The sequence below is a fragment of the Rhinopithecus bieti genome, unplaced genomic scaffold (assembly GCF_001698545.2).
Source record: "Rhinopithecus bieti isolate Rb0 unplaced genomic scaffold, ASM169854v2 scaffold_12088, whole genome shotgun sequence".
Classification (NCBI taxonomy): Eukaryota; Metazoa; Chordata; class Mammalia; order Primates; family Cercopithecidae; genus Rhinopithecus; species Rhinopithecus bieti.
In genome coordinates this window covers 3,587,649-3,612,690 of record NW_016807975.1, presented here as the reverse complement: position 1 = coordinate 3,612,690, position 25,042 = coordinate 3,587,649, and the positions used below count along the sequence as shown (strand labels likewise).

The window sequence follows — 25,042 nt, the reverse complement described above, 5'->3', positions numbered from 1 at the left end:
AATTTGTATATTTATATATAATATATAATATATATATGTTCATCACTGATTATCAGGGAAATACAAGTTAAAACCACAATGAGGTATTACTTCATACCTGTTAGAATGGCTATTATAAAAAAGATGAAAGATAGTAAGTGTTGATGAGGGTGTGGAGAAAATAATGCTTGTGCACTGTGGATGGGAATGTAAATTAATATATCCATTCTGGAAAACAGTATGGAGGCTCCTCAGAAAACTAAGGATAGAATTTATCATATTATCCGGTAATCCCTCTTCTGAGTATATATCCAAAGGAATTAAAATCAGTATGCCAAAAATATATATGCATTCTCATGTTTATTGCAGCATTATTCACAATAGCCAAGATACTAAAATTACCTAGGTGTCAATTATCAATGAACGGATAAAGAAAATATGGTGTGTGTATGTGTCTATATATGTATATACACACACATATATACATACACCAAATTACTATTGGGGGTGTGTGTGTGTCTATATACACATACATATATATATACACACACATACATACATAATACACCAGATTTTCTTTACCCATTCATTGATAATTGACATCTAGGTAGTATACATATGGTGTAGTATAGTGTGTGTATATATTTACACACATATATACACATATACACACATAGTATGTATATATACACACATACATACATAAACCAAATTTTCTTTGCCCATTCATTGATAATTGACACCTAGGCAGTATATAGTATAGTGTTACTATACTATTTGGTGAACATATATATGTAATATTGTAATGGAATACTATTTAGCCTTAAAAAGGGGGGGAAATAACATGGATGAACCTGGAGAGCATCATGCTAAATAAAATAAGCTAGGAACAGAAAGACAAATACCGTATGATTTCACTTACATGTGGAATCTAAAAAAGTTGAAATCATAGAAATAGTGACTAGAATGATGGTTACCAGGGGCTGGAAGAGGGGGATGGATGGAAAAAGGGGAGATGTTGATCAAAGTTTCAGGTAGACAGGAGGCGTAAGCTTTAATGATCTGTTGCACAGAATGGTAATTATAATGATATATATTTCAAAATTCCTATAAAATCATATTTTAAATGTTTTGGTAGTAAGAAATAAGCATGTGAGGTGATATATTTGTTAATTATGCTGATTTAATCATTTTATATTGTAAACATCAAGACACCACAGTATACCTCATAAATATATATAACTATCATTCATCAATTTAAAGAAAACTGGGAGGCAGCTAATGGGAACAGGGCATTTGGGGTGAAAAAATATTTTGGAACTTGGTAGTGGTTGCATAATACTGTGAAGGTACTCAATGTCACTGAATTGTATTCTTTTTTTTTTTTTTTTTTTCTTTCCGAGACGGAGTCTGGCTCTGTCGCCCAGGCTGGAGTGCAGTGGCCGGATCTCAGCTCACTGCAAGCTCCGCCTCCCAGGTTCACGCCATTCTCCTGCCTCAGCCTCCCGAGTAGCTGGGACTACAGGCGCCGGCCACCTCACCCGGCTAGTTTTTTGTATTTTTTTAGTAGAGACGGGGTTTCACCATGTTAGCCAGGATGGTCTCGATCTCCTGACCTCGTGATCCACCCGTCTCGGCCTCCCAAAGTGCTGGGATTACAGGCTTGAGCCACCGCGCCCGGCCTGAATTGTATTCTTTAAGATGGTTAACTTTGTGTTGTGTGAATTTCACCTCAATCAATAAAAAAGATGGAAAAAATAAAAGTATAAGCAAAAGACTGGAAGAAAATACTGAAAATATGTATCTGACAAAGATTTGTATATAGAATGTACAAAAAACCTTTACACCTTGAAAATAATAAGATGAACAACCCAACCATAAAAAGCATTTGAATAGACACTTCATAAAAGAAGATATAAAAATGGCTAATAAGCACATGGAAAGATGCTCAACATAACTTTTATTAGCAAAATGAAAATTAAAACCACAATGAGATATCATTTCACACCCAGTAAAATGGCGATAATAAAAAAGATAAACAATTAAAATGTCAATGACAATGTGGAGAAATGGACTCTCATACATTGCTGGTGGGAATGTAAAATGGCGTAACTACTTTGGAAAACATTTTAGTAGTGCTGTTAAAAAAATTAAACATAATTTAACATATGACCCAGCAATTCTTTTAGATGTCTAATACCCATGAGAAACGAAAATATAAATCCACACAAAGAATTGTACACAGATGTTATTAGCATGGTCTTCCATAATATTGGATACAACTAAATATTGGATATAACCAAAAATTCAAAACAATCTAAATTTCTACCAACTGGTAAAGGTGCGATAGCCATACAATGGAATATTATTCGGCAGTTAAAAGGAAAAAAATTACCGAATGTGCAACAACGTGAATGCATCTCAAAAATATGCTAAGTGAAGGAATGCAGAAATAAGAGATCATGTATTATATTATTCTATTCATTTAAAATATCCAGAAAAGGCAAATCTGTAGAGTCCGAAAGTAGATTACCTAGCTTTGGGATATGGTGAAGGAGTTGATGGTGGGAATTAACAGTAAATAGACATCATAATTCTTTTAGGGGTGATTAAAAAGTTCTAAAACCATTTTATGGAAAAGTTGCACAATTTGATAAATTTATTTAAAATACTGAATTGTATACTTAAAATGAGTGAATTGGTATATATAAAATATACCTCACTATAGTTACTCCCCTCTCTTTATTTGTGTGTGTGTGTGTGTGTGTGTGTGTGTGTGTGTGTGTGTGTCTCCATATAATGTAAAAAGCTTGGTTGCATTTTGGACCAGAATAATGAAAATAAATGGGAATTTCATATCCTAAAGCTTGTCTTATATTCTCCACTTTATTGTTATTCTTTATTAATTACATGGAGAAGCCATCTAAAACACTAGGTGTCTGATGACTTTGCTTTTTCTGGTGCCTTCTTGAACATGATTAATATTTAATTTTCTTTTCAGATATACAGCACTGTATTTGGCCGATGCTAACAGGAAAGTTCATTTATATCATAAATACTGAGTAAATTCTAAGATATTTGGGTTAAGGGCAAAATTAAAATGGTTGTCCATTTTAAAATGATGGTTGTCCAATCAATTCAATGTGTTTTCTACATATAGATTCCTTTCTTACTGTAGAAAATATTAGTTCTTCCTTAATCCTAAAATAGAATGGTGAAATAACAGATGTAGTATGGGTATTATTTTATAACAGAAAATATCCAATTTTAATTGAAAAAAATTAAGTTGCCTAAAACGTAGTGTGATTGGTATGGATTTATAAAGCACATAGTATTAAATTTGATCAGAGAAACTTTTAATTGACAAGTAAGGAGTTGATATCTCAAAAGGGAAGGATATGGATTTCAAAGGTTTCATTCTGGAAAAGGGCAGAGGGAAACTTAGGAAGGATAGAAATGAAGACATTAACATTAATGTCTGACCTTTAAAAAAGTACAGCTGGCCATTCAAATATACTAGTACTTCCTATGTTACCTTTCATACTGTAATCAAAATCTACAAGGACTGTTGGTAGGGATGACAGAGAAACAGAACAAATGAAAAATAATGACTTTAAGAGCAGATATCTGAAATGTGCAGTATTGCTTTGGCTAGAGAATAAAAAATGTACTGGGATTTTTTAAACTCTGGACTGGAAATTTCATTAAAGTTTAAAATCTTCATTGTATTAAGAAGAATGAAAACTAACTGATCTCCTAATGCAATTATATTTTCAGTTCAAAGCAGGGAAGATATATTCTAATAAAATATATAATGACAATCTGCTATTGCCCAGCTACTCCATTCTTATAAGCTAAGTGAATGTCTTATAAGTTAAATGCAATGTGTTAGGCCTTTACTGTTTTATGTTTGGGTCACACACAGGGCTGAGGGAAACCAGTAAAACACATCAGTGGCATATTAACCCGAAGTTGTTCATGGCTGTGTATTCAAGGGAGCAAGGACAAATAATGGTCAAGGAAGGAAGTTAGGGATTGGTGCCTCTGTACTAAATGTCAGCTTCAAAGGGAGAGACCAGAGCATAAGCAGACAGTTCTCTAGGTTGCAAATCGGGAGGATTAGGAACAAGAGAGATCCATGCAGGATGTATAGTAAAAAATGTTTTATACCAAAAATTGTATTTCATGGCATTAGGACAGTCTACTGGGGTAAGACACTATGCAGTACTAGGCAATTAGAATTCTATTCACTAGCTATGTGCACAAGCGGCTCCTGACCTGGTCATTTTGGATGTAAAACTGTTCATGGCAAGTATACATTATTTGCTTTTCATTGGAATGATTATTAGTCTGACTTGACTGTGTTGTAGATCACTGTTTTGCTTTTGTACACAGCCTGCTTATCTGGAAGGTAGCTGATATTTTTATGTAAGTACCTAAGGGACTTCTCAATATATGGTTCTTATACTATGCAACCTATTTCTATTTCAGTCTGGACAGTTTTAGACGGTGCAGTCTTGCTATATGGTGTGAGAAATGGCTGTAGGAAGCAACACTCAACGAAGTTATTCCATCATCCCGTGTTTTATATTTGTTGAGGTATGTGTATTTTTTAACCTTTATGAACAAATTGAAATAAAAGTAACAGTTTTTATTCTGATAACTTAGATTATTTTATAAAATTATTTTATGATTGGTAATTCAATTTTGATAGCACAGATGTTGGTAAAGAATTAAACTATGCAAAATGTTTCTTAAATAGGAAGTCATAAGAGTAAGAACATTTTTAAACTTCACTTTTGGGTTACAAAAATTGTGTTTTATTATATTTCTTCTATTTTCAACAATGATATGAATGTTGACTATGAAAGAGAATGAAACATTTTAATTAAGTTGTTCATTAGAAAATCAATATCCTGTTTCAGGAAGTCAATAATGCAGGTATTTTACAGATGATGATAGTTCATGGTCTTTTGCCTTGGAACCCAAATAAAGAAAAATAATCTTAGAGTTTACTATCTCCTCTGGACATTTTCGTTTAGTAGCATATTGGGAGCTTGTGCAGTGTGTGATTTCTTTTGTCCTGAATTTCTTTGTTGAGTTGCTCCGACTTTGTACCAGCAGTTTTTCCAGCATCTTTTTGGTTAAATTTCCTGAACTCCTTTTGTACTCTACCTCCCTTTCTAGGTTTGCTATAGAGGAGACCAAGACATGAATTTTTTAGGAAATTTGGAAAAAACTGCTTTCTAGGTTATCTCAAAATGAGATATTATTGTATCTGCCTTATCAAGAAAATAGGGCATCTAGTAGTGGATCGGTTTTTTTAGCCTGAAGATCAGGCCTAAAATATGACAGTGTAAAGAGCTGAAAAGTAAGTATCTTGAACTTCCTGTCTGGGTAACTGCGGGATAGTCTCTACATCCCAGGGGTGAGCTGTAGCATATTCTTTTTTATGGCATCTTTTTGGCTGACTATGGGAGAAATGTGTGTTGATCTACTTTATTATCCATATAAAAACAAAGTTGGGTTAAACCACTACTTATATTAGCAAAATGTACTTTTGTAGATGTGTTGTTTATACAAATCCTGTGAAACATTTAGACAAGAACTTTTATGTTCTCCAACTTGAAATAACTTTACCTGCCTATATAGTCAGATAATTTTGAGCATTCTGATTTTCGATCAAATATATGGGTGTTTGGTGATCATTGAGTTTCATCTTATAGACATTGCTTGGTACTTTTAGATGAACAAGTATTTCATAATGATTTATTTTCTGGTGATATTTGATAATCTGTTCGTGTTGCAGAATCAAGTAAAGATAGGAGAGAAGGTTGGAACAGAGATGTTAATATAAACGAAGGTACATATAGACTCAATTTAAGCTAAATCTCTGAATGGGGAAACAAAGAACTCATCATTCAACCAACAACACATATTCTTAATACATTGCCTTTAACTTGCTATACAATGCCAAAATAACTCCATTCAGATAATAGTGATAATTATATATATTGTGGGTTCTGGTTACTGTTCTTCTTATTGATATTGTGGTGAAGGGAAAAAATCATTTTTCCTGCTGCTCATGTGAGATGGTTAGAAGGTATAACAATAGTATCTTTTTCAGTGTTTGCTTTCTCTTTTGTTATATGAAAATAATTTTAAGTAGGCTGGGGAAGTTCCGGAATAAGTCATCCATCATCATCTTTATCCTCCCTGTAGCAATTCTATTTTATATTTTCTTAAAAATCAAGCAGGAAGCAACCCTCAAAGTGAGACTTTTAATTTATTGCTGGAAGCGGTAGTCTCCGAAGGTTTTCAGCTCTCTAATGTGTGAATGATGAGCTTGGCCGGTGGAGCAGCAACAAGGGAGATAAATTAGTCCTTCTGTAGCTTACCCTGAGAAAACATAAATAGAAGTCTAAAAATCTGGGAGAGGAAAGGTGTTTTTTTCTTTTTCTTGTTGTATTGTTGTTCTTATTTTGCATGGAAGTTTAGCATGTATCAGTGACCTCTCAGAAACAGGCAGGCAAAAGGGAAGGAAAACAGGACACAAGACATCAAGGGGGAAGGAGGTGAATCTCAAAGTGGCTCTCATGTTTCTCATGTATTTCATTCATCAGACACTTATTGTTTACCTATATTATTCCAGGTACTGTAACAAGGATATCACAAAACTTGGCAAAAAAGGTCAACTTGACTAATGAATATCTTTTCACTGTTTTTTAATTTTGAAAGAATTTAATCACAGAAAATAATTGACATCCCTGCACCTGCCATCAAGACAAAATCTTAAAGTTTTGTCATACTTGCTTCAAATGTTTTTGTCAAGGAAAATAAAATGTTACAGATATGGCCAAAATCCTATTGTCCTGAAGCCAGAAGTCATTATATGTATGAACTTTGGGGTTTCTTTTCCCTATATCTTTCCTATGCGTATTTTATATTTTCCAAAATATGTATGTATTCACAAATAATATTTTAGGAAAATTTTACATAAATGACACTATGCTGAACCTTTCTTTTGCAACTTGCCTTTTCGTTCAACATTATGTTTCTGAGATTTATCCAAATTGGCAGTCCATTCATTTTAATTGTTGCAGTTTATCGTATTGTGCAAATATACCTACTGAGGGACTGTTTATGCGTTTGTTTGCTTAATATGCTTTTTCACTGTCATAAATGTTTTTGCAGAAAATATTCTTATTTTTGTCTCTGTGTGCATATATGCAAGAGCTCTCTTAGTATGACACATAGCAGAATTGCTAGGGGATAATTACATTTGCCAGTTGTTTTCTGCTGCATTATAGAAGCAACCTTGATATTTGTATATCCGTTTCTTTGAAGAAATTTTAAAAACCTCTATTATTACTTTTATGAGTATGTCATATATTCTGTAGCTTTTTTTTCAATTACATCATCTGTAAGTGGCAACACATTTATTTCTTCTTTTCCAATTGTCATGTCTTTACTTTCTTGCCTTGTCTTATTGCTTTGGTTAAGACCTCCCCTGCAATGTTGGATAGAGGCAGTGGTGGAGAACATCTTTGCCTTGTTGCTGACTTTAAAGAAAATACTTCAAGTGTTTTACTATTGAATTATGAATAAATGTGGATTTTTACTTTTTTCTTGCTCCCTACCATCATCTAAATTTTGATTACTTAATTTGTTGTAATCCCACATTTCCTTCCTTTATTGGTTATAAATTATAGATATTTCTTAAAATTACTTACATATTTTAAATATACATACTTGACAACACAAACTGAAGTTCATCAATAGCTCCATGATTCTCTTAAACAAGCAATGACTGTTCTTTGACTACTTAGAGCTCTTATATGTCATCCTTCATTTTTATATTTTCCTTAAATTTTTCACCTTTTTTTCAGTTGGGCTTCTTTGAATTTACCTGTATTCATCAGTTTCTTTGCTTACTATTCCTCTCCTACTGTAATTTCCTCATGAAGTTTATCCTTTAGCAATGCTTTCAGCAAGAGTCTAGTACTGTTGATGAAGAGATTCAAACTCTGAAAAGATCTATTCTGAGCTAAATATGAGTGACCCCACCCCGTGACACAGCCTGCAGGAGACCCTGAGAACATGTGCTCAAGGCGGTCAGGGTGAAGCTTGGTTTCATACATTTTAGGGAGATACGAGACATCAATCAAAGACATGTAAAATATACATTGGTTTAGTCCAGAAAGTGGAACAGCTCGAAGGGGAGAGCTTCCAGGTTATAGGTAGATAAAAAAAATTTCTGATTGGCAATTGGTTGAGTCATTATCAATAGAAAGGAATGTCTGGTTTGATAAGAGGCTATGGAGACCAAAATTTTATCATACAGATGAAGCCTCCAGGTAGCAGGCTCCAGAGAGAATAGATTATAAATGTTTCTTATCAGACTTAAAGTGTGTGTAGATGGTAAATGCTGGTCAGCTTTTCCTGAATTCCAAAAGGGAGGAGGGTATAATGAGGCATGTCTGACCCTCCAACCTTGTCATGAGTTGGGGGGTTAAATCCCCACCCCCTTTTTTGTGCTCTGAACTTTCAATATAATATGTCAAAGTGTGAATTTGTACTATCTAGGATTTATTGTGTATCTTGAATATTAAGTCATGTTTGTCACTAGCTCTGTAAAACTCTCAGCCATTGCTGCTTCAGATATTTTTTCTGCAACATCTATGTGTGTCTTCTCATTCTTTCACTCCATCTCTTAGCCCATCTTGTTGCTGTTTATTTAATTTCCAGAAATTCTATGTGTGTTTTTTAAAATTATTTTTATAGTGTCATTTTCTGTGCTTATGGTTTTCTTTTGTCTTTAATTATATTAAATGTAATTATATATTTTCAGATTGTCCTATTACCTGAAATTATTGGCACTGTGATCCTCCTGTTGGTTGTGTCTGCTGTCTTTAGCTCATGCTGGACTGTTTCCTTATATTTGTGGTTTTGGTTTAGCTCCAGTTTAGCAGAGCTTACTTCTTCTGTAAGGTTCATGTAGACCTTAGGTGTTGAGAGTATCACTTTGGAGGGATTTTTCATAAATGTTTGTTGCCCTTGGATTTAATTTCCATATTCAGCAACCAAACTTGCAAAGTCTCAAACGTATAGTCAAAGTTGATCTTTCCTTGAGTCTTCCTATACCAGCAGGTGGATTATATAGAACACTTTCAGTTTACCTGTGAATTGAAAGGGAAGGAGAGAGGATAACCATTGTTTGTAGATATTTGCAGTGGAACGTTTTCATGGCATTTTTGTTTCATGAATGCATTCATTCGTTCATTCACTTCGTTCAAACACTTATTCAGTAACTACATTTTTCCCCAAGACATTATGCCTTTTGCCGTTTTGGATACTTTACATAGTAACTACCCCTCTGTAACTTGGATCTCACTAAGTTCTTCGTAAAGCCTGGACTGTTGGGCCACGCTTGAAATGTGTGTGACAGATCCAGGGTGGGAATGAGACACACATAGGCTGCTCATAGTGGAATGCTGATGTGCATTCTCTTGGTGATTTTAATTGTATGAGCAGAGTTTTGACTCGGGGATGTTTTTTTATTTGTGGCAGTTGGTGAGGAGAACAGATGCCAACCAGCATCGATAATTCAAAGTTGGTGAGGACTGAGGAGCCTGCCTGGGACTCACCCAGAAGGCTGAAATGGTGGTAGAGAAGCTGCCTGACAGTACGGCAGGCAACATAAAAGGTCTTATAGGGATCCCAAGTCAGGAGCAGCATTGCCCTGGTAATCCTTGAATTTCTTATAGACCAAAAGGAGAAGTTAAGATGCCACTGGAGAGAGAACAAAGTTTGTAGATTACGAGAGCACCTACAGGGAAAAGTTGAAAGGCAGAGGATTCACAGTGGGAGGAAAGCAGAATGGACCAAGAAGTATGTGTAATGGACATGGCAGGCAGTTCTGGAAACCAAATCCTTAAATGACAGACATTCAGAAAAATTTCTGTTTTGTACATCTCCCAGTTGCAACTGATCTTGAAATATATCTTGTAGTCCTGGCCAAAGCCCTTAAAAATAGGATAGTGATTTTAAAGGCCAGCATATAAACTTTTCTATCGCTCATCAGACAGAATCACTAAAATTTGAAGATAGTCCACAATGATATTTCTGGCTGACAGGTCGTAGCTCTTTACTGCTCTGGTTCTACCAGAGCAAGCTGAAACAATGCTGAGCCAGACAAAAGCTAGAGGAGTCAGATGATGCAGGAAAAGGAGAAAATTGACAATCTTTAATGAACATGAGGACATTTATTTTCTCATCATTTTTTTCTCCTTAAACTCATAATATTACTTTTTGTTAGAATAAAGGTACTTAAACATACCCAAAATATTAAAATAGAGATAAAATTCAGATAGTCTGTGATTTTCATTCTTAGTCCTTTTTCCCTTCCTTCTGCCTTCCCTTCTTCTCTCCCATTCCACTTCTGATACTCTTTCTCTCTTCCTGCTTTCTTCCTCTTTCCTTTTTTTCACTGCCATTTCAGCAACACTTCTCATGCTTGAGGTTATCTTTGTAAAAGGATTTCTCTGAGGAAAACACATTATAATTGGTGAGTGAAACATCTGAAAAACAAGAATGTAAACTTCTTGAGGTCTCTCATGCCTTCTCACAGCTAATACCAGGCATATTTTCCAAAATGCTTAAGACTGAGAAGTCCTGTTTGACAGATCTTCCCAGACATTGGTGGATTCCTCTAAAGACAATTTTACCGTTTTCTCTATGAAACCATTAACAACTCAGCCAAGTCTCTTTTAAATATATTTGTGCTAATAGCAAGTCTAAGTGGAGCTTAATTGCCATAGCAGACAATATTAAGTACCAGGAATTGGACAGAATGAGTGAAATTGTTGTCTGATGTGTACAGGTCTGACAGTTTTATCATTTTGATGGTTGCTCATACTTGCAATTTTATTGCCTATTTTGACAACTCATTTTCTCAGCTTGAACCTAGCAGGATATTGTTATAAATTGCAGATTGCAGATAAATAATATCATGAAGTTCAGCAAGAACTTGATGATCTCGAGTGTCTTTCTCTGGGGCCAGAACTTAAGGAATTCCACATCATCACTTTTGAACTATGAATGCCATTTCAATGTTTCCCTTGTTTTGTGTGTCTCAGGTTTTGAAAAACGAATGTCTCTTGGCCTTGCTTTGGCCGTTTACTTGCAGGTACCCAATTCAGCAGTGCTGACTGCCCTGTTCCTGAGACTTAGATTGCAACTCTTATATTTTTACATTTAAGTAACATCGAAAGCTTTTTCTCTAAAGAAGCAAAAGAGGCTTTTAAAACTCTACTGGATCTTAATTTTATCCTTATACAGAATGAGTGAGAAGAGAAAATAATTTGATGTCAAAAGCACAGGGTTTGAGTCCTGGCTCTGCCATTTATTGCTAGTATAAACTTGGGGAATTTCTTTGGACCCCAATTGCTTCATCTGTGAAATGGAAATAAAAATGACTTCCTTATGGGAACTTTTGGGGAAAGAAATGTGGCAATGTACCTGAAAGTGCTTGCCAAGAGGTAGGTGATTAATAAGTATTAACATGAAAATAATGAAAAACAGCTTCTACCCAATATAAAACAATGAAGATGAAAAGTAAACCAACCAAACACACACACACACACACACACACACACACACACACAACCTTGACACTAAGAGAGGTATTCTGTATAGTTTAATCCCTAAAAATGTGACATTGCTGGGCTTGAATATTTTTATAATATATATTAAGGTAGTTACTGAATAAGGTTTCAAACAAAGTAATAAAAATTTCTGAGAGTCTTTTAAATTGCAGTGACAAATATAAAGTACTTTTGCATGCATTTTCTTACTTAAACATCATTTGACTAGTGTTTGCAACATCGGAACAAGGACAATACCAATATTCAAGTATCTATTTTTCATGGTATTGAAATATCAGTGTTAAGTTCTAAAATGAGCTATGGTTTCCATCATCCTTTATACCTGTCTTTAGATGCTCTTCCAATTGAGTTAGAGTTCCTCTGTTCTTCAGCATTGAGGCTCTCCAAGTACAATATTTTGAGATAAAGTCCCCTGTTAAAATAAATTGTCACAAAGAAGAGAAGAGAATGTAGGACTAAGAAAATGGGTCTGGCACTGGAGGGCAAGGAATCAGGAAAGAAGGAAATACTGCTCTCAATCAGGTGGTTAGATTCCAAGGGAAGGACTGGGAGTTGAGCATGGAAATATCCCACCCCTGGTCTTTCTATAATTCCCCTACTATCCCCTTTTCCTATTTTCCTTAATGGTTCATCCTTCTCTCCCCACCCTGCCCTTTCAGAGATAATAAAGACCCAATCTGACTCTGGGTGGGTGGGGGGCGGGGGCAGGAATACAAATCTCATAAGGTACACAGCCTCACTAGTAATCTATAAAATGGTAATGATAATAACTGTAACATACCATGGAAGGATTTTGAACAAGAAGGGATAAGGTCAGAATGAAAGTGCCTTTGCTCTTGTCAACATTTTGACGAAATAGATAAATCTGCACATATCTTAAGATATATTATTCAGGTTTCAGATTTTTTATGGCCCCAAATATTGGTGTTATATCATTAAATACACCATATGTGACATGTGTGTGGCATTTTAGTATAAAACTGGAGTACTAAAAAAAAATAGGATAATATTGACCCTATGCAATAGAAATTCATCTTCACTTCTTAAATTTCAAATGTAAAGGTATACAGGAGATAATTGGTTTACTTAAGGCTACATTGCCAATGGATGTTACAGTTGAGATTTAAATGTAACATAAATGCAACTCTTATATTCCTTCTACTACAAATATATAGGCATAATTATTGGTCTCAGAGTCACATTCAGGAAGTCAACTTTCTCCACTGGATAACAAAGATAGAGTAAGGAAGTCCTTTCTGATATGTTCAGACATACAGAAATGTTACAATATGAACTTTCTACAATCTGCCCTCCTTTAAGAGCTTAAAGAATATTTTTATATTTTAATCCAGGTAAATCTCAACTATCTGGAACTCTTGATACAGGCTCATTTTGTTTGATGGAGGTTTAGCTGATAGGAATCAGAAAACTCCTTTGATGTCTATAACCGTTGGGTAACGTTCTTTTAAAAATGTATTTTGAGTGATTTCAAGCATATTCTATATAATAAAACATAATAATTACTCAAGTACTTACAACCCAGCTATATAAAATCTTAACATTTTGACATTTGGTTCAGATTTAAAATAAAATAATAAAAGCATAACTGATATAGTTGAAGCTCCCATGAACCCTTCCATACAGGATCTTGTCTTTCTCTGCCTCTCCAGTGATCATCACCAAACTGAATTTGATGCATGTAGTTTTCTAAGATTTGAACAATTTTCTAAAATGCATTTACTTTTACCTTAGAAAGTTCAAAATACTGACTGGGCATGGTGGCTGACGCCTGTAATCCCAGCACTTTGGGAGGCCGAGGCGGGTGGATCACCTGGGGTTGGGAGTTTGAGATCAGTCTGACCAACATGGAGAAACCCCGTTTCTACTAAAAATACAAAAAATTAGCCGGGCATGGTGGTGCGTGCCTGTAATCCTAGCTACTCGGGAGGCTGAGGCAGGAGAATCACTTGAACCTGGGAGGCAGAGGTTGCGGTGAGCCAAGATCAAGTGCCACTGCACTCCTGCCTGGGCAACAAGAGCGAAACTCCGTCTCAAAAAAAAAAAAAAAAAAAAAAAAAAAAAAAAAGTTAAAATGCTGAGCACAATCACATGTAGTTTCGAAATAAGGTATTGAACACAGGTTGTGACTGTAGGCTATCACAGTTGTAGATGTTAGGAAATTGGACCAAATACATATATTGACCCAGGCTAAATATTCTAAATTGGCATTTTAAAAAAATCTCTGCTAAAACTGACCTTAATAATTAGTATGTGATAGTTTTGCCATAATAACAGACTGTGCCTAACTCTCTGTGGCTTAACATTCTTCACAAGCTGATTTCTCACACTGCCAGTCCCATGTATGTTGGTGTGAGAGCTTGTTCATCACAATCACTCAGAGACCCATCCTGTTGGTATCTCCATCTCAACAAGCTTTCACAGTCACTTTGGTAAAGGGAAACAAACAAACATGGTGATTCACAACACAGGCTTTTATAGCTTCATATTTAATTGATACAGGTCAGTTCCACTCACATTTTGTTAGCCAAAGCAATGGAAATGTGGCCATGCCCCACTTCAAAGAGAGTAGGGAATTGCATTCTACAAATATATTGAAGGGAACGAGATTCTTTATAGCCTAAATGACTACTACAGTTCCTTCATGGTTTAATCTCTTCCTACTGAAAAGTAAGTCCCAAATCATCCAGATAATAAAAGGTTTTACTTAGACATATTCTAGTTCATAAAGGCATTTGTGTGTGCTTGCTGGGTTTTTTATTCATTAAATAATTTATATAGTAAGTGGTGCTGATAGCATGCCCTGTCACTAAAGAGTTCAAGCAGAGACCAGTTTGCCAAGTGGTAGGAGGCTGAAGAGAAGATTCTAGCACTACATGAGTGACTGGACTAGAAGACCATTAACATTTCCTTATGACTCTGAGTACCTGTCATTCCAAAGACTACAGTCCTTGTGACAACCATATATCCCAAAGTATCTGGCATCTCCCAGCTTCTACGCCAGCTTTCCTCAATCTGCCACCTGCTTTATGTTGTTTTCCAGACCACCTTGTCCTTATGCTGTATACCATGTGGTAACATCACATGTTCCCTGTAAATTTCCCTGAGAATTAGCATTACAGTACTTTCAACCAAGCATTCTTCATAAAGTGGAATGAATACACCAATACTTTGATCTTCATAGAATTTTACATTGTTGCCTTACCTCATGGGGCATAGGCCCAGGCAACCATTCCAAGATAATGACAGACTCTGAAGTGAATATATATTTGTAAGAACTATAAAAGATAGCATCTTGCCTAATGCAGTGTATTATTTTGCATAGGTAGCTGGTAAATTCATTCTTTGCTTTGTGATGCATTTTTCTCTTGCTGAATTAATCCCTCTTTGAATATAATATCAACCAATCTAGACCATCGTTGACACATGTGGCTGGCCAAGGTATTAGAATTTCTCTTGAATCTTAATTCCAAAATTACATGAAGCATAATTTTTAAGCTAATGCAGTGCTATAATAATTTAAGACAACTGCCATTCTAATCTATCTCGGAACCTATAAAAACAGACTTTCTAGGAAGTCTACTTTTAAGAGGATGAAATATAAAATGGCAATCTTCAGAGAGTAGTTTGGCAATGTTTAGCAAAATTTTCAAGTCTTTGTATTCTTCTTAGGCCCCAAAAGAACACTCCTAATAATCTATCTTACTGAAATAATCATTAATATGACAGATTTTGCTGCAAGATAACATCACAAAATTGTTAATAATTATGAAAAATAAAATTCCCAATATTAAACTTCAGAGTATTGGTCTTAAAATTATTGTCCCTCTATATAGTGGAACACTATGCATTGATACAAAATTATATTGTTAAAGAATTAACCTCATGCGGAAATATTCAAATTAGATAGTTAAATGAATGCGGGAGACAATGGCTTCAAAGCAGTATGTAATCTGAGTTTCTCCAGGCTTCGCCAGTACATGAATATAGATGACAGTCATGGTATCAGTAAGAACTAAAATACCAGTATCTATTGCTCAGACCTGTTCACAGGAGATTCCAACAGCTCTACACAATTGCCCAGTTGAGCCTGAGATTTTCATCTGTTTTCATGAAGCAGTCTCTTGCCTTGTTACCCAAAGAACTAGCCACCTTTTTATCAACTTTGGTCATGCATGTCTGTTTTCTCAAGCAAAGAAACCATGTAAAGTTGCCTCACCCTGTCATTGCTAGCGTTACCTACAGGAGGGATGCTAATATTGACCCGCTAGTATTATACTTTCTCTACACAGAGGCGGGAAGAAGCTTTGCTCCCAAACTTGATGTCTCACTGTCACCTGAACGTCAGTGGGGTGCTGTGTCTTAGGGACAAATATTTAAGGCAGACTTCCTTGTCTTTCCTACTATCATTTTTTCCTTTTACGTTCTCTATGCAGATTAATTCATAAAAATGGCTTTTGTGAACCATCAGACTCACTAACTTCTCAGATATGCCAGGTGTGTTAGTCATGGCAATAGATATTGCAAGCTCCAACCAGATAACCTCTCCATTCCAACTGGGCAAGACAGATGTAAAATGTGATGCCTTTTTGGAATTATGTGCCTATCGAGTGTATGCCTAGAAAGAAAAGGTATGCACTAAAATCAGTGTCTTTTCTGGGTGTTGGGATTAAAACACATTTTGTGCATTAAACTTGTATTGCTTTTATCAGAAAAAATAAAACTATGTTTAAAGACTGCATTAAGTTATTGATGTGTGTAGTATGAAATACAGAATTCTTTATACAAAGTTAGAGACTGGTTATGTCTTCTGCGAGTTGAAAACTATTTATATTCACAAAAGATCCAAAGACTTATATCATTTCTCAAAGCACAATAGAAATAGAGTTTCTAATACCCGCTATTATTTTTACAACACATTCTATGTGGTTTTCACCAATGCCAAGCCTTAGAGAGTATGACTATAAATAATTATACTCACGTTTTACTTGTCAGTCTTGTTTAGGAAAATAAAAAATGTTTGAGTAATCTGAATTTCTTTTAGGTTAATAAATTGTTCATTATATCAAATAGTTTTCCCTTTTTTCAGTCTTAGTACTATATTTTCTACATATACTTGTGTACATAGTTCTGGCCAGCATACCCACTAGTATTCTCAGTCTTTGTGGTACATGTTACATCAGTAAAGAATCTGCCCTACTCCCATCCCCATGAATGTATACCACCAAAAAAGTCCCACCCCACAGTTAATGATAAAAGCATAGACTCTTAGAGCTAAATAGGGCCTTAGATCACTTATGCAAATCCCTCATTTCAGATAAGGTAACAGATTCATAGAGGTTAAGTAACTTGTCTAAGATCATACAACTGATTATTAACTGAGTTCACAACCAAACCTGCAGGTCTTGATTCCGTCCCAATCAATGACAAATTTCATATTCAAAAATTTCAAAAGCTGGACTATAAAACTTACTTCAAAATGTTTATAGCAAGAATGATTTCATAATGGGCAGTGTGGTATATCTTCACATACGTAACATGAGAGGTGGAGCCTTCAAGATTAGGAGAGCCAGGGTCTACAAAGATTCTATAGGAGCTTCAAGTCACCTGTCTGAAGGGGTCAGGAAAGCCAACCAGAGGAAGTTCCATGTAGACCAATACCTGAAGATGGTGAGGTGGTATTCAAGTGAAGGTGGAGGCTCATGGGAGAAGGGCTTCAGAAGGAAACGATAGCTTGGCATGGACCAAAACTTATAAAGGTACTGAGGATTCAAAGAGCTGAAAGAGTTTCAAGTCTGGAGCTTAAAGGATGAGACGGGGAGTAGTGACAGAGAAGACTGGCAAGGTAGACAGAGGCCAAATCATACAGTACCTTGCAGGCCATATTATGCAGTTTATCGTAAGGGCTTTGGGAAACAAAAGCATTCTTGAATATTTTGAGTTTAGACCTGACCTGGTGATAAGAGATCACAGAAGTCATGCCGAGAACCTGGCACCATGGAAAAGGGGACATGAGCTGAGATTTTCACTGTTTACAATAGATTCCATATTCCTTCAGACTGCGGAATATCTTTCTCAGAGGGGAACAAGTGTCATAGCCCCAATGCTCTCACTGCCCACTTTCCCTAATACATAATAGACCAATAAAAATGTGAAAGGAACTTTGTTATTGAAAAACTTCTGAATATAAGGGATTGCATTCTGAACTACTATGTCACCCTTTCTTATAACGCAGGAAACTTAAAAACACAATCTCAATGGTTGGCCTAACTTTGATGCTTTGCAAAACTGCTTTGGTTTATCTGCTAGTTCCTGTGGCAGGGGCTTGAAAATATTTTCCCAAGATTTCTAACCAGCATATGTAAGTACAATAATTTTATTCTCTGTCCTAATGTCAACTCTTCTGCCTATTTTCTCCATAAATTTACTCCTTCAGCAGACCATGTGTTAGAAAAATGTGGTCACTCTAGCATAAGGATATCTAATACTTTTTCTCCTGATGCATGATCTGTTGGATATAAAAGTGATTTGTTTCCCCATATAAGTAATTTTTCAGAATTGGACTGGCAAAGTGCTAACTCATCCATATACTCATTATGTTTTCTTTATGAGCAACAGCTTATATTTGAAAAATGAGACACAGAAAAATAAGGTACATCTATGGCTGAGATACAGATCTTTATCTCTGAGGTACTAGTTAGCCTATATGGAGATTCATTAATAGCCTTTGGTTTCACTAGCACACTTTTTTCATACTGCAGCACACAGACCACTTGCTTTGGAGTGATCGGAGTTCTTGTTAAAATTCTGAACCCAACCACTGATTTTAATCAGAATGGGATGAAACTAGAGATTTGCATTTTATAAGTTTTCAGGTCATTCCAGTAAAGCTTGAGAACTAAATGAATAAAGAACCTCATTGTGGGAAGGTATACCAATAGAGTATGGGAGATGTTCATTTTCTCATGATCTCTCCCCAGGGGCTTTGCAAACAGTTCTGGAAAAGATAGAATTCTCTGTCCTCCGCCTGAGGCTGTTCTCCAGCTATAGGAGCATGCTAAGCCAACAAATAGACTATAATTGACGGGGCATATAGCACTCCCAGGAGCAACCCTCAACTAAAGAAGGAGCGCTGATGGTAGATAAATAATCCAGCTTCCTCATTCCTCAGTGGGATAATTCGCAGGAGTTTGATACAGTCTCTGAAAAGATACCAGCAAAATAGAATGCCAGTTGCCCATAGTGATAACACACTCATTAATGGACTTCATTGGCTTCCCTCCCTTTCCCATCCCATCCCTTTGGGAAGTGATCCCATCCAACATGCTTCCTGGGATCACTTCACAAATAAACTGCTTAGGCCCACATCATTGTCTCAAAGTTCACTTTCTGGGAAACCCAGTAAGGCAGAGAATACATAGAGAGTAGAAAAACTTTATTCTAGCAAAACTAGGTGATAAGATTTGAAGATTGAGGGTTAAAACAATTTTAAAGAGATTTGAATTAAATCTGAGAGCTGTGTGACCCAGGGTACTTATTACCTAATTAAAATTAAGTCAGTGTAGACAATTTCATTTTATTTATTTTTCATGTTGTATGCCATTATTCCTGTGTAGGTCCCCATCCTTCTGTGAAATTTAATGTGTTCCACATCCTTCTCAACCAATGCATTTTAATCATTTGATATTAAACCCTGCAACTTTTCCTTGAGAACATCTTCAGATTTTCTGGGGATAAATATTTGGTATACATTGCATGGAATGTATATAACTTAAAAATTCATTAATTTTCTTTTGATATTAGATAAAATAATCACAGAAAAAAAAGTAAAGACTCATTTTCCCTGGAACTACATGTTATTAGACCCAATTTCAATTTCCCAATCCACTTGTGCTGCTGTAAGAAAATACATGAGCCCGAGTACATTATAAAAAAACAGAAAAGTATTTTCATGGTTCTGGAGGCTGGAAAGTCCAAGATTAAGGTGCCAGCAAAGTATTTTCATGGTTCTGGGGTTGGAAAGTTCAAAATCAAGCTTGTCTGGTAAGGGCTGCATCCTCTGGAGGGGACAAACACCATGTCCTCCCATGACAGGACAGAAGGGCAAGAGAGCTGAATGCTGCGTGAAGCCTCTTTCATAAGGACCTAAATTCTATTTGAGAGAGGAGCCCTCAGAGTCTAGCCATCTTTTAAAGTCCCACCTGATAATACTATCACTTTGGCCATTAAGTTTCAACACCCAAACTTTGGAGGAGACATTGAAACCATTAGCACCTAATAATTTCCACTCTATACTGTTAAAATATAAGTTCCTCTTAGCTGATATTTCCTCAAACTCTTCTTTAGCATCTCCTAAGATGAAACACTTTGAAGCTAAAATATAGTATGCTTTATTTTCAGCTCTGGAGTAAGACAGCATAGTATTTTAGGGAAAGTTTGGATTTGAGGGTCTGACAAAATATCTGTATGACCTTCAGCAGGTTACTGACTATCTCAGACTTTGTTTTCTAAACTATAAACAGGTAATAATGATAATACCTGCTTTACTAGGCTGTTTTCAGAGTTAAAGAAAATAGAGTTTTTAAGGTGCCTAGAACCTGGCAGGCTACATGCTCAATAATCATTAGCTCACAAGACAATCCAGCTAGAGCCAATATGAAAAAGCCAGCCTTGTATCAGTTCAGGGGTGTCCTTCAGGTTTCTTATCACATAGTTTAATTCAACTTACTCTATTATGTCGTTCATTCAGCAACTCATCTTGGGCTAAGAGTTATTTATAGGATTCTGTGTGGTAAATGTCTGTGACCTGCAAACATGTGATTGACTTTGGCATGATCCCTAGCTCAAGTGAAAGCTCAAAGGGCTGGCTTCTCAACCTAATGACATGCACAGAATTTATTCAATTTGTTTGCTTCCCACAGAAATTAGCATACTTTGACATAACTGAGTGAAAAGAAAAAATAAATGCTTTTGACACTCTTCAAACACAAGATGCAAAATAGTGAATCAATTAGGTCCAAGCAATTTGGAGGTTTATGAGCCCACTCTTGCCCCTAAAAAAACAAGAAGTTGCACAAAATTTTTCCCTTTGGATTGGTCATGCAAACTTGCATTATATAAGCAATGACAAATTTTCTGACACATGCTTCCAAGGAAAATTAAGACCTTGGTTGGTTGTTTAATGTACATAATGTGACTGCTTAGCCTATTTGAGAACATCATGCTATAGAGAACTTCATGGTGAGTTCTTACTGGCAAATTCTACTGTTCATTGTGAGAATCCTTTATTTGTGAAAATGTTTTTTTTATTGCATACATCCCTTATCCTCCCAAAATATTTTGTCTTCTCTTGTCTTACCTATGTGGTTGCATATTTGGAAGTCTAGTCATCCCTCCCTGGCCTCAACCTTTTGAGGACTGGGGTAATATCATTTCCATCTTCATATCCCTCAAGGCTTGCTATTGAACAGTTATGTGCACAAAGTATATGCTTGTCTTAGACTGGATTTCTCCAGAAGCCGACCCTAAAATGAGGATTTGAATACAAGTAGTTTATCTGGGTGGTAATCCCAGGAAGTACTGTAGAGAGCATGGAAATGGAAAAGAAATGAAGCTGATACAGGGTGCATTAAAGAGCAGCCTCTCATTGTGGAGAAATGGGGCTCTGTGCATGCTGGAGATTTCTAGTAGGCTGCCAGAATATGCCTCAGAGTTCTCCCAGCTGAGGGGCAAGAAAGCTGGAATATCTGTCATATGGTAGCTACACTGTTGTTTGAGGTTTATTCCCAGAGGCATTGAATTTTGGGCACTTTGGCCAACCTTGCATACAGTCAGTGTACTTCTGAATCTCAGAAAACCCTCAGGCACAGATTCATTCTTGTAAGAAAATGGTGAGTACCAAGGGACTAGGGCAGGGCACTAGCTGCCTCTGCGGTAATGCTCAAGAAACTTCTATTGCACAGAATTGAATGGAAGTTGCCGAGAGCTATAAGAAATGTCAAATAATCCCAAGACCTCAAATCATCGATTTTTTACAAACCTCTTGCAGATACATGTTTTAAACAGTATCAACTCTGTCATTACTGAATGATTTGGGGGCAGTGCCACCTCTAAAAGCAACAAGGCAGTTTTTCTTCTAACACACTATTCTATCACATTATTGGTATGTCTTCTATACCCAGGCTATGTTACAGATGGAGCAATAAAAGTATTAGATTGGTGCAAAAGTAATTGCTGTTTTTGCCATTACTTTTATAGCATATTTTTTATGCTTTTTAAACCAAGCTATATAGGATTTCAGCAGAGACCTTGGCGGGGGGATAAAAGAGTTTATAGTCCTTTGGAAACAGTGCTGGGTCAGGAATCAGGGAATTTGGATTTTTGTCTTCATTCTTGTGTAAACTTGTAGCCACATGGCCTTGAAGAAATCACTCTGAAGCTTCTAGACTTCATTTTGCTCATCTGTAAAATGTACATATTGAACACTAAGGTTTCTTCCAGATTCAAGCATAATGATCCTATGAAATAAGGCAATGGGACTTATAAAAGTTATGTGGATCTAGTAGACATTGGGAGAAAAAAACTGGACATACATATGTGCAAATACATATATCTATTTGTAACGTGTATATAGATGTGTATATATGTCTATATACACATTATATAGATATGTTATATATCTATAGATCTAATATATAGATAGATAACTTCAGAAGTTATTTTACTCTAAAAGACAAATTTGATGGCATTCAGAATGTGATTTGCAAATTTTCTCTTTTCTCCTGAAAGCAAATATTCTCTACCACTTAGAAATGAGAACGTGTTTTTCATGTAGGATCAGAATAGGGAAGGGAATTTGAGAAAGAGTTATATCTTTGTTTTTCTTATTACTGGCCTGATTAAGTGGTCCAAGATAAATATCAGTGGAAACTTTGTGTGGATGTACTAAGATTGCTTCCCCTGTAATGTAAGTTTCTCTTAATTTCCCATTAGTCTTCAGAAGCTCAGAATTATACCAGTATAAAAGGATTCCCTATCTTTTCGTGTTAAAAAAATAAAAAGAAACCTTGCAGTTTACTGAGTTAACCTAAGCTTGGTCTGATAACCCAATATAAATGCAAGATTTTTTTGTTATTTGTCCTCAAGAGGTAGAGTCGTGTGAAAGGGGTAGTAGCAACCAGCTCAAGCCCATTGGAGATCTGTAGGGCTCACCTGCCCCAACCTCTATTTCCTAGAGGGCTTTATGTCACACTATGAATAAGGAAAATGAGGAGTTTCAAGATAAGGATGAAAATCATATTGTACTGGAGATGGCAAAGAAAAGGCAATTCACATTCTAGACCAGCTCTAAACCTAATCATCCCTGGCTTTGACTTTCCCACCTGGATCCTCTCCACCTGAATGCCTAGACTTTGCTGATGTTTAGCTGAAGATGCTGAGTAGGATTAGCTCTGATTTTAAGTTCCAGCCGGCCATATTGATGAGCATTCTGCAGCTGCTGTTTCCATATATTGAAAAAGCAAAGTCACAGCTGGGCTCTTCTGTTAGGGCTTGGCTACTGTGTGCACTTCCCTGGAGACCAACCCACTCCAAACTGGGTCTTGAGGGCTCTGGGAGTACTGAATGAATTTCTAAGCTTCTCTAGTATCTCTAAGGTGTTAGGTATTTTCTTATTGGGCTACTATGAATGAGATCCCAAAAGACCTTCAAGTCAAATTCAACTTTCGACTTTTTAAGGACTGAGAACATTTAGGTATATGAGATGCTCACCCCAGTCCAGTCTAGTTTACCACAAATTAAAGTGAGTAAAACTCAATTTTACTAGGGTCCCTGAAAGAAGTTTAGGTTCTGTCTTTGGAGAGGTTTGTATATATGTGTGTGTGTTGGGGTGGCGGGGGAGGAGAAATGTGGTGACCAACTCATTCTGTAGTTGTGTGTGGATTTTATTTTTGTACCCTTTAAGGTACTCATGTCTCAAAGTTTTAAGTCCCTATTAGAAGAAAGAATGGAGTCATTACTGCTCACAAAATCCTTATGTATCTATTAGGGGGCTTCATATGCATGTTTTTATTTCTTTTGGCAGGTTATCTTATTCTACCCTGAAGGCATTAGAGCAGTGGTTTTAAAACTTCAATATGCATGAGAATCACTAGAAGAGTTAAAAAATGTAGATTCCTGATTCTCCTCTCAAAGACCAGATTCAGGAAAAGTGGTTGATTAGAAATTTAAATTTTAAATAATTGGCCCACCTGATGCTAAATGCTGTTGGCAGGTGGATCTTATTTTTTGAGAAAAACTATTTTAGAGAAGTTTATATGACAAATGTTTTGAAAACCTCTACCTAGAAGGGGCCCTGTCAATGCCAGAAATCGGATGTTTCTAAGAAGACATAAATCATAAATAAATAGTGCATTGCTATGTACAGGAAAATAAATAATAGGTATGAGCTATTCATCTGAAAGTCATTGTTGTTATTTGGGGACATACATGTATTTAAACATTTTGTTTCATATGTTCACCTTTTTTTTTCGCGTTCATAAAGTTTACATTGACAAATTCCCTTTAGGTGTGGCAAATATAACCACTTAAGAGTTCTGTCATATCATAGACTACCCTGTGACCTTAAAACTGTTCAATCAGAGATTTTATGTAATAAACATTTATTAAACACATACTTATTGAAACTTTTATTTGTGCTGGACCCTATGCTAGGCACTGAAGTGATATCATATTTGAACTCTCCTGTAAGTGGTCTGTGAGTGTCCTGTACTTATAGGTTTGTGTAAAATAGCACAGGCTCAGACAAACATGAGTTTTACTAAAGCAAAGAGGTGCTGCTTACTTACTTTGAGTCAGCTTAGGCTACTGTAATCTTTCCTATAACTGGGAGGAAGTATATGCTCTATATCTCCTGAGAGAGACTGTCAACTGATGGTGGGAAGAGAGTAAGACAGTCATGAGGGTGGAGAGTGTGTGTCCACAAATTATACCATCACATTTCCCCAAAGAGTCTGGCAAATGGGAGAATTGTCAAAGTCTTAGTGAATGCAGGATTTAGGGGAACTAGCTCATTTCTCAAAAATGATGGGATTGTAAAAGATTTTAAAACTAGTGACCTGTAATGATTTCTGGAGGCATTTTTAAACTTAGGACTTTGAGAAATGTCTGTTCATATCCTTTGCCCACTTTTTGATGGGGTTGTTTGTTTTTTTCTTGTATATTTGTTTGAGTTCTTTGTAGATTCTGGATATTAGCCCTTTGTCAGATGAGTAGGTTGCAAAAATTTTCTCCCATTCTGTAGGTTGCCTGTTCACTCTGATGGTAGTTTCTTTTGCTGTGCAGAAGCTCTTTAGTTTAATTAGATCCCATTTGTCAATTTT

The 25,042-nt window shown here is 36.0% G+C and overlaps 1 protein-coding gene across 1 annotated transcript in view; it reads left to right on the top strand.

Annotated features, from left to right (window-relative positions):
* The first annotated feature begins 4,468 nt into the window (after window positions 1–4,468).
* PLPPR1 (phospholipid phosphatase related 1) overlaps window positions 4,469–25,042 on the top strand; it is a 147,110-nt gene continuing 126,536 nt past the window's right edge. Inside the window, exon 1 of the mRNA XM_017884363.1 lies at window positions 4,469–4,578. Coding sequence (XP_017739852.1) covers window positions 4,516–4,578 — 63 coding nt within the window. The 5' untranslated portion in view covers window positions 4,469–4,515. The remainder of the gene's footprint in view (window positions 4,579–25,042) is intronic.